This window comes from Hemitrygon akajei, chromosome 1, assembly GCF_048418815.1.
Source record: "Hemitrygon akajei chromosome 1, sHemAka1.3, whole genome shotgun sequence".
NCBI classification, from domain to species: domain Eukaryota; kingdom Metazoa; phylum Chordata; class Chondrichthyes; order Myliobatiformes; family Dasyatidae; genus Hemitrygon; species Hemitrygon akajei.
Window position 1 is genome coordinate 153,821,695 of NC_133124.1, and position 14,030 is coordinate 153,835,724.

General features: G+C 48.2%; 1 protein-coding gene across 1 annotated transcript; it reads right to left on the minus strand.

Moving 5' to 3' along the window:
• Positions 1–3,398: 3,398 nt before the first annotated feature.
• LOC140733542 (uncharacterized) lies at positions 3,399–7,152 on the minus strand. The gene is made up of 2 exons (XM_073057047.1): positions 7,118–7,152; positions 3,399–5,915 (listed from the first exon to the last, which is right to left on the minus strand). Exon 2 carries the CDS (start codon positions 5,913–5,915, stop codon positions 5,292–5,294), a length of 624 nt encoding a protein of 207 aa, XP_072913148.1. The 5' UTR covers positions 7,118–7,152; the 3' UTR covers positions 3,399–5,291.
• Positions 7,153–14,030: the final 6,878 nt, after the last annotated feature.

Genomic DNA, 14,030 nt, shown 5'->3' on the forward strand with positions numbered 1-14,030 from the left:
ACTTGTATACGTCCGTGCATAATCACATATGCTAATGGAGATTGCCACCGGCCTCTTGTATACGTCCGTGCATAATCACATATGCTAATGGGGATTGCCACCAGCCACTTGTATACGTCCGTGCATAATCACGTATGCTAATGGAGATTGCCACCGGCCACTTGAATACGTCCGTACATAATCACATACGCTAATGGAGATTGCCACCGGCCACTTGCATACGTTCATGCATAATCACATACGCTAATGGGGATTGCCACCGGCCACTTGCATGACTTGGACGCTGCCCTCGTTAGCTCGATGATTCGGTTGACAGTCAAATCAAACAGAGAGAGTGGTGTCATTTCTGCCTGTTCTGGTGAATAACTCTCACACACCTTCCCTTTTGAGAACACTGCCTCCAAATACGGCCTGAGAGGCCACAGCTGTACTATCATGTCCTTTACCCTTCTATGTCAATTCTGGCAGTTCCTGGTTGTTGGCAAGTCCTCTGTGTCTTCACAGAAGCTACATCCACTACAACTAGTTTATGAGTTATCTTCCTCCATTGGCCCATGATACTATCGCTGCTGTCCCCAAATCTAAAACTGCCTGGTGGGCTGAGCTCAGGCCTTCCTTCAGCATTTTCAGAAAGACAGGATCATCCCTCCCTGGATCGCCCAATCCTGAGTACTCTTCATCTGCTCAATATTTACATTCATTGAAGGTTCATCAGTTCTCTAAACCACTGATGTTAACATTCCCCAGTTGTTGCCCTTAAGGCAACGATATCTCTCTTCATTGCTGGCATTCCCACACTCCCTGTCTCACGTATTCCTCGGGTATTTTACTTTCACCAACACATCTGGGGGCATCTAGTGAATGTCAATCATTTCTTCAAGCTTGCACCAGAATTCTGAATTGTCACAAACAACTTCAAGCAAAAACAGCTTTGAAAAAAATGCAAACAAGAGAAAATCTGCAGAGGCTGGAGATCCAAGCAACACACACAAAATGCTGGAGAACTCAGCAGGCCAGGCAGCGTCTTTGGAAAGGAGTACACTCAATGTTTCGGGCTGAGACCCTTCAGCAGGACTGGTGAAAGAAAGATGAAGAGGAGAGTTAAAAGGTGGAGAGAGGGGTGAAGTAAAGAGCTGGGAAGTTGATTGGTGAAAGAGGTATAGGCTGGAGAAGGGGGAATCTAATAGCAGAGGACAGAAAAGGCCATGGAAGAAAGAAAAGGAGGGAGCACCAGAGGGAGGCGATGGGGAGGCAAGGAGATAAGCTGAGAGAGGGAAAAGGGGATAGGGAACAGTGAAGGGTCGGGGGGTGGGGGGTAGGTTATTACCAAAAGTTTGAGAAATTGATGTTCATGTCATCAGGTTGGAGGCTACCCAGACGGAATATAAGGTGTTGTTCCTCCAATCTGAGTGTGTCTTCATTGCAACAGCAGAGGAGGTCATAGATAGACATATCGGAATGGGAATGGGAAGTGGAATTAAAATCGGTGGCCACTGGGAGATCCTGCTTTCTCTGGCGGATGGAGCATAGGTGTTCAACAAAGTCTACATCGGATCTCATCAGTCTACAGGAGGCCACGTCAGGAGCACCGAACAGACTCGTAGGTCAGGTGTCACCTCACCTGAGAGGACTGTTTAGGGCCCTGAATGATAGTGAGGGTAGAGGCTAGGGGCAGGTGTAACACTTGTTCTACTTGCAAGAATAAGTGCCAAAAGGAGATCTGTGGGGAGGGACGAATGGACAAGAGATGCAGCTGAGGGCAGTGTTACTGGTGGAGAAAGGGAAGCCCTTACTTTGAATAAGGAAGACATCTCTTTCATTCCGGAATGAAAAGTCTCGTCCTGAGAGCAGATGCAGTGGAGGCGGAGGAATTGAGAGAAGTGGATGGTGTTTTTTTACAAGTAACAGTGCGGGAAGAGATATAGTCCAAATAGCTGTGAGAGTCTGTGGGTTTATATAAACATCAGTGGATAAGCTGTTTCTGCTTCTGCACAAAGGTAAAGGGTTTCTGGGTGGTGGTAATGAATATTAAGGGCTGGCTGGAGTTGTCAGGGTTTTCAACGTGCTGTTGACTGTCCTCAATAGGTGCTATTCCAACAGATATACCCCTGTATAACCTCTCCATCAAATATTTCCACACTAACTTCCATATTAAGCAAAATATAAAGGATGACTAAAAAATAAATAGTACATACTTAAAACCACAGAGTATTTTCTCAGGCAGATACTAGGACAGATAGGTAAATGGTAGGACACTGAGGAGTGCAGTAGAACAGAGGGATCTGGGAATACAGATACAAAATTCCCTAAAAGTGGCGTCACAGGTAGATAGGGTTGTAAAGAGAGCTTTTGGTACATTGGCCTTTATAAATCAAAGTATTGAGTATAAGAGTTGGAATGTTATGATGAGGTTGTATAAGATATTGGTGAGGCCGAATTTGGAGTATTGTGAGCAGTTTTGGTCACCGAATTACAGGAAGGATATTAATAAGTTTGAAAGATTACAGAGAAGGTTTACAAGGATGTTGCCGGGACTTGAGAAACTGAGTTACAGAGAAAGGTTGAATTGGTTAGGACTTTATTCCCTGGAGCGTAGAAGAATGAGGGGAGATTTGATAGAGGTGTATAAAATTATGATGGGTATAGATAGAGTGAATGCAAGCAGGCTTTTTCCACTGAGGCTAGGGGAGAAAAAAACCAGAGGTCATGGGTTAAGGGTGAAGGGGAAAAGTTTAAAGGGAACATTGGGGGCGGGGCTTCTTCACACAGAGAGCGGTGGGAGTGTGGAATGAGCTGCCAGATGAAGTGGTGAATGCGGGCTCACTTTTAACATTTAAGAAAAACTTGGACAGGTATATGGATGAGAGGGGTTTGGAGGGATATGGGCCAGGTGCAGGTCAGTGGGACTAGGCAGAAAAATGGTTTGGCACAGCCAAGAAGGGCCAAAAGGCCTGTTTCTGTGCTGTAATGTTCTATGGCTCTATGAATCTTCTACTTCTCTGTTGCTGAACTCATGATACCTGTTGTATATCAGTCTGTTACCCCGAAAGTTTAAAACTTCTTCTTAAAACTCACAGGTATACTGCTGTCCACTATTCCAAATAAGAAATGTCTGGGACTTTACACACACACACACACACACACACACTCTCTCTCTCTCTCACACACACACACACACACACACACACACACACTCACACACACACACACACACACATCATGTTCTTTGGTACTTCTGGATGTGAACAGATCTAAGTATGGTTGCTATTCCGAAAAAATACTGCTTAAATCTTCTTAAGTCGCTGGCCGCACTGTGGGTCATCGATGTATCCCAAACAAGCCCCCAAATGATGTGAGTGTGGTTGAAGTGACTGGAGAGACACTGAAGCAGCTGATGTAGAAGCCTTTATTCATCACAACGAGCAGGCATTCTTCTGTAGATATTCATGGTAGAGTCTCACCAACTCAAAATAGTTACATTTTTATACCCTTATGAGCTATGGTAACAGTAGTTTCAATAGTTACAATAACATTGTTTACTTCAATACTTCGGGTTGACAATGCTTCCTTTGAATTTCATATCTACAGCGAGAGACCCCCCTGAATGTTCAAATAGCTTTGCTGGAACAAACTAACTGACACAGAGAGTATCAGTCTGGTCTGCAAGCTTCCTGGGACTTGTTTACAAGGGTGCAAATTACTAACATTAACCCCACAGTTGCCTGGAGGAATGCAAGCCCATTAATACAACCCCATTATCTTAACACCTAGCAAACATCCCACAGTCACCATTTACAAACCATATCTTTTTGTCTCTGGGTCAGCCTGTGCTTTTACCTTCAATTTACTGCTTGCAATTTATAATAAGAACTGAAGACAGGTTCTTCCTTGAATTAATATCTGCTATTTTCACATAACTGCTGAATACTCCCTTTCATTCCCGGGATCTTTCTCATGAACCTTCTCTGGACTCAGTCCAATGCAGCAATCCTTTCTTTGATAAAGGGCTCAGGCTCCAAGTACAGGCTGGTCAATGCCTAATAAAGCTTCTGCCTTACTGTACTGTATATCCTTGACTTTATATTCCAGCCTTCTCAAATAATATTACCATTGCAGTTGCACTGAATCAACCTGCAAGTTAGCTTTTAGGGAATTTCTCTTGCAGCAGACATTGGCAGGGCAACTTCTGTCAAAACTTCACAAGCTCATTTCCCACATCTGGGAGGACATGTCAAGAGACCCCAAAGATTCAAACGGAGAACTATGTTACTTTAGAGTCACCCTGCTTTGAGTTTCCACCCAGTGGCAAAAGAAATACTCCACAAAGAGCAATGTGGTGCAAAACAAACAGAAAACACAAACTCTATGCTTGTGATGTCATATCAAATATGCGTACTGATTGATTGTTGTCTTAGCAATAATGTTATATGCAATTCAGGCTATTGATCAGTGCTTTGTATCAACATCCAGTCGATGCTGCTGATTCGTTCTCCATGACACCATATCCAATGCTGATTGGCTGTCCACCTTGCTCATGATGTAATATCCAACGTCGTGGTATTCACCCATTCTCCCCAGAAATGTGGCCCCATGGAGTCCACTGATTGACAACTTCCTCAAGGACAGACTCACGTCAATCGTTCCTGCAGGGCCTGCGAGCTGGTTGGAGAGGCGAATTGGGCAAAGGGGAGGGATGTGTGGGGTTGGGGGGAGGGAAATGGTGAGTTAGGGATGGCAGCAGAGCGGGAAGTGAAGGGGGAGAGGAGGGGAGTAGGGGTAAATGAGAGGGAGAAAAACAGAGGGATGGGGTAGGAGGCAAAGAAAATAGGGGAATGGAGGAAAATATAGAACTGGGAGAGACAAAAGAAAGGAGGGAAACAGAGGAAAGTAGGGAGGGAAAGGGGTAGGATTGGGGAGGGAGCAAGAGGCAAAGAAATGGAGAGTGAGAGTGAGAGGGGTAGTAAAATGGAGGGAGAGGAAAAGAGGGAGAGGGATTGGGATGGAGGGAGGATGGGAGAGGGAAAGGGTGGGAGAGGAATGAAGAGGGTGGATTGAGGAAAGGAAAGGGAGGGCAAGGGGAGGGGGAGAGGCATGGGTAGGGGAAGATGGATAAGGAGAAGGGAGGCAGGGAAGAAAGGGGAAAGCAAGATGGAGAGAGAGAAAGAGAGAGGTACAGAGGGAAGAAATTTGGAGCAAGGGTGAGAGGAGGAGAGGGAGAGATTGAGGGTGAAAGGGTGGGAAAGAGGGGTTGTGAGGGGGAGGTGGAGCAGAACATCCCCAGCTCCCCTCCCTCAGGCCTGCCTCCCAGTCTGGCCCAGTAGCATGGCCCCAGCACAGAGCAGACCAGCCAGCAAGTTTAAGGCAGAGGTGAAGCCCAGGGCGGCCATGGCACCCACCTTCTCAGCCCAGCCCTCCAGCCAGCAGTGGACAGCAGCACCAGAAGGGTCCATCTTGGCACAGATGGCAGGCAGCTGGCAATCCCCAGGCCAGGTCTGGGGCAACTGCAGACCAGCCATCAGGCCCAGCACGCCGCCCTCCACTAGGGCTAGCGCTAGGCTACAGCAGGCCAATGCTGCAGGAGGCGGCGAGCCTCCATGGCCGAGGGCGCTTCCCACTATTGGCGGGGACAGCAGATAGAGACAGCCAACAGGGAGGACCACCAGCAGGAAGCCCAGGTCCCAAGCAGAGGACATAGGGAAGGAAAAGCGGGCATCAAAACAGGCAGAGTCGCAGAAAGAGCCCAGCGTGGCATTGCAGATGAAGTCAGACCGGAAGTCAGTCCATGCACGGCCTGCCACTAGCAGGGAAGCGAGGCGCAAGCCCAGTAGGCCCAACCAGGGCGCCATTCCCTGCCGAGAGCCTAGTGAGGCCAGTGCGGCAGCTGCCAGCCGGCTGTAGGCCACGATAGCTGCCATCTGAGGGTCAGGAGAGCGGGATGGAGGGAGAGAGGGGGTGGGGATGGAGAGTGGGTAGGAAGCGGGAAAGAGGCGAGGGGAAGGAGGTGAGGGAGGGACAGAGGAAAGGTGAGAAAGATAGTGATCAACAAGAAGGCTAACAGAACATTGGGCATAAAAGTCCCAGGCTGCATTTCAGACCTATGAGGAAATGGAGTTTGCAGGTGAGGGAAAGAGAGACCAATGGATTAGGAAGGAGGGTGCTGAGAGTGGACCCTCAGGTCCCACCAGGTCCCTCCCGCCAGACCTTGAAGCCCATTCCTGATCCCTACTGATTGTCCTGGGCCTTGGGGCTCCTTCCTCAGGCCCTGAAGGACGGCCCATCAGCACGCACCCCCATCTCCCCAGAGAACTGGCAAGGTGAAACCCAGGCTCCACTTGGAGCCTATCGGAAACCCTTTGGGGAGACTAGAACCTCGCCACAATAATAAAGCCTCAGGGGTGGTTTTGGCCCTACTTCCCTAGCACAAGAGGTCTGAGGGTTGGAGATGAGGGAGGGGACAGGGGAGGAAAAGCAGGGCAGAGGAGATAGTGACCCGATGCCATTGGTAGGGGAGGGAGGGAGTAAGCAGGGCCAGGGAGAGGGGGGGGGGGGGGGGGGAGAGAGAGAGAGAGAGAGAGAGGAGAGAGAGAGAGAGAGAGAGAGAGAGAGAGAGAGAGAGAGAGAGAGAGAGAGAGAGAGAAAGAACAGACAGAGATAGGCCCGGGGAGCAGAATGGAGCATTGGTGTTTTACAGGGAAAGAGGGATGAGACAGGGGTTGGAGAGAGACAAGGTTGGGGGGTAAAGGAGAGAAGAGAGAAAAGGGGAAAGGGGATGTGAGAGGAAGGGGGGAAGTCATGGAGAAAGGGTGGCAAGGAGATTTGGGGAGGAGGGTGGTCGCAGTCAGAGAGAGGGTGCAGACTGAGGAGAAGGGGAGGGGAAGATGGGGATAGGCTGAAAATGAAATGAAAAGTACTGAGGAGGAGACAGGAATGGACAAGGAAGGAGAGATCACTGCCACTATCCCCAATCCCATTGAATCCTCTCACTTGCTCCTGCTGTCAGAACCCCTTCCCTCCCCCCATCTCTCCCAAACAAATCCCTTCATCTGCCCTCCCCACCCCTCCACCTACCCTTCATTTAACCCCATCCCTGCTTCCTTCTCTTCATCCCCTGACCTACCTCTATCCAACTCGCCGACGTTCTCCAGCCCTCGCTCTCACAACCTGACCTCACTTCCTTCCTCTTTGATCCTCTAGCCTCGGCCCTTGGACCTTTACCAATTCTGCTCATTGTTTAAACCACTTCCTTCTACATAACCCTCACTCCTCTCACTTACCCTGTCAGCCACAGCTGCTCTGTCAGCTAGCCTCTACATCTTCCTCTTTCATTTCTCTCTCTCTCTCTCTCTTCAAACCCTACGCCTCCCTCACCCTCTTAATTTTCCCAACTCTCCCCTCTTGCTAACATTCTCCCTTTCTCATGTCTCCTCTTTCTAATCCCCACTCTCTATAATCCCCATTCTCCCACTGCCCCACCCTCTCAGGTTCTCTAATCCCCTCACTCTCTCAGCCCCCTGCCTCTCCCCACGCTTCCCTTTCATCCATCTCAACACACTTCACTCTTCCCTCCCATTTCTACTCTCCTCTCCTACTCACTCTCCACATCTGCCTCATCTTCTCCAATGCCCCTCCCACGCTTTAGACGGAGAGGGTCAGCCTGTGTTCTTCATGGAGTGCAGGAGGCTGAGGGAGAAGAAGAGGGAGTCATAAAGGCCAGTGAGTGATCACCGGAGAGAGGTGGGAAATGGGGTGGAGAGGGATGGAGGTAGGAGAAGGAAAGAAGGGACGGGAGAGAGAGAGGGGGAGAGAAAAGGAAGGTGAGAGGAGAGGAGAGGGGGGAGGGAGATGAGAGAGGTAGAAGGGTTTAGAGGGGAGAGGGAGAGAAAGGGGAGAGAGGTGGAGAGGAGGGGGGAGAGGAGGAGAGGGGAGAGGAGGAGAGGAGAGGAGGGGAGGAGTGGGGAGGGAGAGGAGGAGAGGAAGAGTGGGGAGAGGAGGAGAGGGGAGAGGAGGAGAGGAGGAGAAGGGAGAGGGGAGAGGAGGAGAGGAGGAGAGGGGAGAGGAGGAGAGGAGAGGAGGGGAGGGGAGAGGAGGAGAGGGAGGGGGAGGGGGAGGGGGAGAGGAGGAGAGGAGAGAGAAGGAGAGGGGAGAGGAGGAGAGGAGGAGAGGAGGAGAGGGGAGAGGAGAGAGGGTGAGAAAGAGAGAGGGACAGAGGGTGTGGAGAAGGGGAGGAAGATTCTTAAAGAAAGAGGCAGCGCTCAAATTCACTTGGTCCACTTCTCTCCCCTTTCTTGATCTCTCGCTCTCCATCTCTGGAGACAGACTGTCCACTGACATCTTCTATTAACCCACTGACTCCCATAACTACCTTGATTATACCTCTTCCCACCCTGCCAAATGTAAAAATGCTATTCTTTATTCCCAGTTCTCTCTGGTCACAGGATGAGGCTTTCCGTTCCAGGACATCTCAAATGTCCTCTTTCTTTAAGAACTGTTGTTTCCCTTCTGCCGTCATCAATGACGCCCTCACCCACATCTCCTCCATTTCCCACAATTCGGTCCTCACCCCATCCTCCCATCACCACAACAGGGACCGTGTTCCCCTTTCCTCACCTACCACCCCAACAGCTTCCAGATCCAGCATATTATCCTCCGCAACTTCCGTCACCTTCAACAGCCCACCACCGAGCACATCTTTCCCTCCCTACCCTTCTCAGCTTTTCACAGGGATCGTTCCCTCCGCGGCTGCCTGGTCCACACATCCCTCCCCACAGATTTCCCACCTGGTACTTACCCCTGCAAGCATAAATGCTACACCTGTCCCTACACCTCCTCACTTACCACCATTCAGGGCCCCAAACAGTCCTTCTAACTGAGGCAACACTTCACTTGTGAGTCTATTGGGGGTCATCTGTTGCATCTGGTGCTCCCCGGTGCGGCCCTCCTCTACTCGGCAAGACCCAACGCAGATTGGGGAATAGCTTCGTCAAGCACCTCCGCTCCGTCCGCCACAACAGACAGGATCTCCTGGTTGCCACCCTCTTCAACTCTGCTTCACATTCCCATTTGGATATAGAACATAGAACAGTACAGCACAGCACATTACAGGCCCTTCGGCCCACAATGTTGTGCCAACCCTCAAACGCTGCCTCCCATATAACCCCCACCTTAAATACCTCCATATACCTGTCTAGTAGTCTCTTAAATTTCACTAGTGTATCTGCCTCCACCACTGACTCAGGCAGTGCATTCCACGCGCCAATCACTCTCTGAGTGAAAAACCTTCCTCTAATATCCCCCTTGAACTTCCATACCCCTTACCTTTAAGCATGTCCTCTTGTACTGAGCAGTGGTGCCCTGGGGAAGAGGCACTGGCTGTCCACTCTATCTATACCTCTTAATATCTTGTATACCTCTATCATGTCTCCTCTCATCCTCCTTCTCTCCAAAGAGTAAAGTTCTAGCTCCCTTAATCTCTGATCATAGCGCATACTCTCCAAACCAGGCAGCATCCTGGTAAATCTCCTCTGTACCCTTTCCAGTGCTTCCACATCCTTCCTACAGTGAGGAGACCAGAACTGGACACAGTACTCCAAGTGTGGCCTAACTAGAGTTTTATAGAGCTGCATCATTACATCGCGTCTCTTAAACTCTATCCCTCGACTTATGAAAGCTAACACCCCATAAGCTTTCTTAACCACTCTATCTACCTGTGAAGCAACTTTCAGGGACCTGTGGACATGAACCCCCAGATCCCTCTGCTCCTCCACACTACCAAATATCCTGCCATTTACTTTGTACTCTGCCTTGGAATTTGTCCTTCCAAAGTGTACCACCTCACACTTCTCCAGGTTGAACTCCATCTGCCACTTCTCAGCCCACTTCTGCATCCTATCAATGTCTCTCTGCAATCTTCGACAATCCTCTGCACTATCTACAACACCACCAACTTTTGTGTTGTCTGCAAACTTGCCAACCCACCCTTCTACCCCCACATCCAGGTCGTTAATAAAAATCATGAGGTGTTGCTCCTCCAACCTGAGTTTGGCCTCTACTGCCCCTCCTTCTTCAGCGTGGACGAAGGGTCTCGGCCCGAAACGTTGACTGCTCGTTTCAACGGATGCTGCCCGACCTGCTGAGTTGTCCATAACATCACTCTTTGGCATATTAGACATGTCCTCCACCATGAAGACTGACGCAAAATAGGTCGTTCAATGCCTCAGCTATTTCCTTATCACCCAATATCAATTTCCCCTTCTCATCTTCCAAGGGATCGATGTTGACTTCAGCCACCCTCTTCCGCTTTATATATTTATAAAAACTTTTGCTGTTTTTATATTTTGTGCTAATTTACTTTCATACTCTTTAATCTTTCCCCCTCTCATCTTAAAGCTCTCGCCTCTAATATTTAAAATTTCTCTCTTTCTACCCTATCTGTGCCTCTTACAATATTATGAATTTAAATCATCCCCCATCAGCATTCAACACTCCAGAGAGGAAAACCCAAGTTTAATCTTGACAACATTCTGGTAAACCTCTTCTGCACCCTCTTCAAAGTCTCCACATCCTTCCTGTAACGTGGCAAACAGAACTGCACAGAACATTCCAATTGCCCTTTCACTGAAGCCTTATAGAGCTGCAATGTGACCTATTGACTCTTATACTCAGTGACAAGACCTGTCAAAAATGGTGATGATTCATTGAAAGACTTACCCTGCAAATCGACTCATCACTTCTATTGTAATCATTCTATGCTTTTAAATCTAAATTCCTTGTCTCTAAGAATCTTTGCACTACACTTTATCTGTAGTTGTTACACTTAATTCTGCATTGTTATTGTTCTACCTAAATACCCAGTGTACTGATCTGATCTGTATGAACAGTCTGCAAGACAAGCTCCTCACTGCACATGGGACAATAATAAACCAATTGTAATTCCAAGCATGTAATCTATTTGTCTTTTTCCAATGCTGCAAAGAACTCAGTAAAAGTAAGAATAAGTCAAAAAGGGGGCTTGAATATTAGAATCAGAATCAGAATCAGGCTTAATATGTCATAAAATCAGCAGCAGCTGTACAATGCAATACATGATAATATTGAAAAAAATATAAGTAAATCAGTTACAGATCTAGCACTCTGTTCCTCTGGTGCTACAAATATATATAAAATAATTAGATTATAAATAGTGCAAAAATAGAAATAGTATAAAAAAGTGAGGGAGTGTTCATGGGTTCAATGTCCATTTCGGAATCGGAAGGCAGAGGGGAAGAAGCTGTTCCTGATCGTTGAGTGTGTGCCTTCAGGCTTCTGTACCTCCTACCTGATGGTAACAGTGAGGAGAGGGCATGCCCTGGGTGATGAGGGTCCTTAATAATAGACGCTGCCTTCCTGAGGCACTGCTCCTTGAAGTACTATGGAGGCTGGTACCAAGGATGGAGCTGACTAATTTAACAACTTCATTCGATCCTATGCAGTAGCTGTCCCCATACGAGACAGTGATGCAGTGATATTAGTTGTCATGTGATGTTTCTTTTCGCACTAGACATACAAATTACACTGAACAAGAATGGCACTACGTTTGGAAAAGGGATGGCAGCATTCAAATAAAATCAGATCAGTACACTGGTTTGATTGATAGACTCAGAGTCAATTACTTACTAGTGAAATTGCATTACAGCCTCAGACGTTGTCTAATGTAGAATGATTGAAATGCAAGTTGACAGACAACTTCCAGAGATACAAATGCTCAGCTCCTACAGCCTCATCCTATTGAGAAAATCATTTATTTAATATTGATAAATTACAGCTATAACATTGACAATTTGCTGTAAGTTTATTAACAAAATCAAGCATCATCATGCTATTAATGTGTCACCATTGTGGTCATCTGCAATACCACCAGTGTGGCAGAGAGGGCCTCAAGATGGCTGTGGCTCAGAAGAGGGGAGCCCTGGAGTCATAAGTAGCTAGCCATCTGGACACAAACTGGGGTCAGGGTCACCTGGAGGAGGGTGTATGATGTTGAAAGACCCGATGATTCCAGGAACATCACTGAAGATGTGTCCAGAGGCATCAGCAGATGTATGTATACAGCAAGACAGGATGCAACTTCCTACGTCAAAACAAATTCACAGTCACTGTTCTCTGCAACCAAATGTGCAAACTGTATGTGAAGCAAGTTGCAGGCAAGTGGAGGTTGGGACCATGCCTGAAGGAAATTGTTGCATGCATTTCTGGTTCTTCCATTACAGAAAGGCTGTGCAGGTTTTGGAGAAGTTGCAGAAGAGGTTCACCAGGATGTTGCCTGAAACAGAAATTATGAACTATAAGGTGAGGTTGGATAAAATCAGGTATACTTTCTGGTGCATAAGAGGCTGAGGAAAGACCTAACTAAACTTTATGAAGACTGAATCTTTTCTCCCCCAGGGTTGAAATGCCAAATACTAGAGGACATTGCTTTATTGTGAGGAGGGAGATTTTAAAGGAGGTGTGCCGGAAATGTTTTTTTCCACAGATTGGCGTGTGCCTAGAATGCACTGCTGGGGGTGGTGGTGGAAACAGACATGATAGCAGCATTTATGGGGCTTTCAGGCAGGCAGTTGAACATCCAGGAAATGGAGGAATATGGATTACATTAGTTTAGTTTGCCTTCGTGGTCAGCTCAGACCTCGGCTGAGAACACGTGGCTATGCTGTAGTGTTCTATGAATCTCTGGCAATGAATACACAAACATATAAATTCAGGAGCTGCAAGCACTGTTCCAGCTCCACTGATTGTGAACGGGACAGGCAGCTGCATAGGAAACTTAGACTTTTTAAAGCATCTTCGAAAGGAAGAGAGGAGCACAGTTTCATTAGGGGAAGATCCAGTCTGAATATAGAAAAAAATGATCAAATTGTTTTTGAAGAGGTAACAATCACTTATTGAAGAAAGTACTGTTGTTGATGGATTTCAGAAAGGCCTTTGGTAAGAACCCAAATAGGAGACCCTTCCTAAAGGTTACATTCCAAAGATTCCCGGGCACATTGACAAACTGGGTCCATCGTCAGCTTGTAAATAGATGGCAGATACTGATAATGAAGGGTTATATTTATGTGGTAAACTATGTATACCTGTCTGGACATGCCCCTCTGCTGACTGCTCCTGTGGCTCCTCCCACAGACCCCTGTATAAAGGCGATTGGAGGCACTGCTCCTCCCTCAGTCTCCAAGATGTCATGCTCCCTTTTGCTGCTAATAAAAGCCTATCGTTCACTTCTAGTCTCTGAGAGTTATTGATGGTGCATCAATTTTATTAGCAGCAATTTAAAACATGGAGAGCATTTTACGACCCGACAGATTGGATATTGACCCTCAATCCCAGGAAGCCGGCTGGCTTCGAATCGTACCTGGAGGAGATTCATGTGACCAACCCTGCCACAATGCGCAGGGTTCTCCTCTCCAGAGTCAGTGCAAGGGTCTACTCCACAATCAGAGACCAAATGGACTACCAGAGTGCGATGGATGCCCTCAAAAGACAATACCGGCGGCCGGTGAACACCATCTATGCAAGACATCGCTTAGCAACACGACGGCAGCGGGCTGGAGAGTCGAGCGCTGAGTTTGTCCGGGCCCTACAGACACTCGTGCGGGCCTGCGACTGCAGGGGACTGACGGCGGAACAGCGTGTGGAGCTGCTAGTAAGAGACGCCTTCGTTAAAGGGATCAGGTCAGTGTACGTGCGCCAGTGGCTGCTGGAACACGCCGATCTTACCTTACATTCGGCGATCGAGCTGTCCGACACGCTGGAGGAGGTATGGGGGTCGCCATCTTGGTCACCGCCATCTTGCCTGTCTGCTTCGTGCGAGGCATGGGGGCAGCCATCTTTGTCGGCGCCACTTCGCCCCGCCTCCGACCCACGAGTGCTTACCGGGCACCAAGATGGCGATGCAACTCTGGCCTCTGTGACCCTCGACCAAAGCGCTCCACACCAGCTCGCAAGGTCAATGATGGACATCCTGGTGGAGGGGCACAGGACCAGCTGCCTGTTTGAGACGA

Excerpts from the sequence above, each read along its gene's own strand:
- LOC140733542 (XM_073057047.1), bottom strand. The coding sequence starts at position 5,915 with ATGGCAGCTATCGTGGCCTACAGCCGGCTGGCAGCTGCCGCACTGGCC.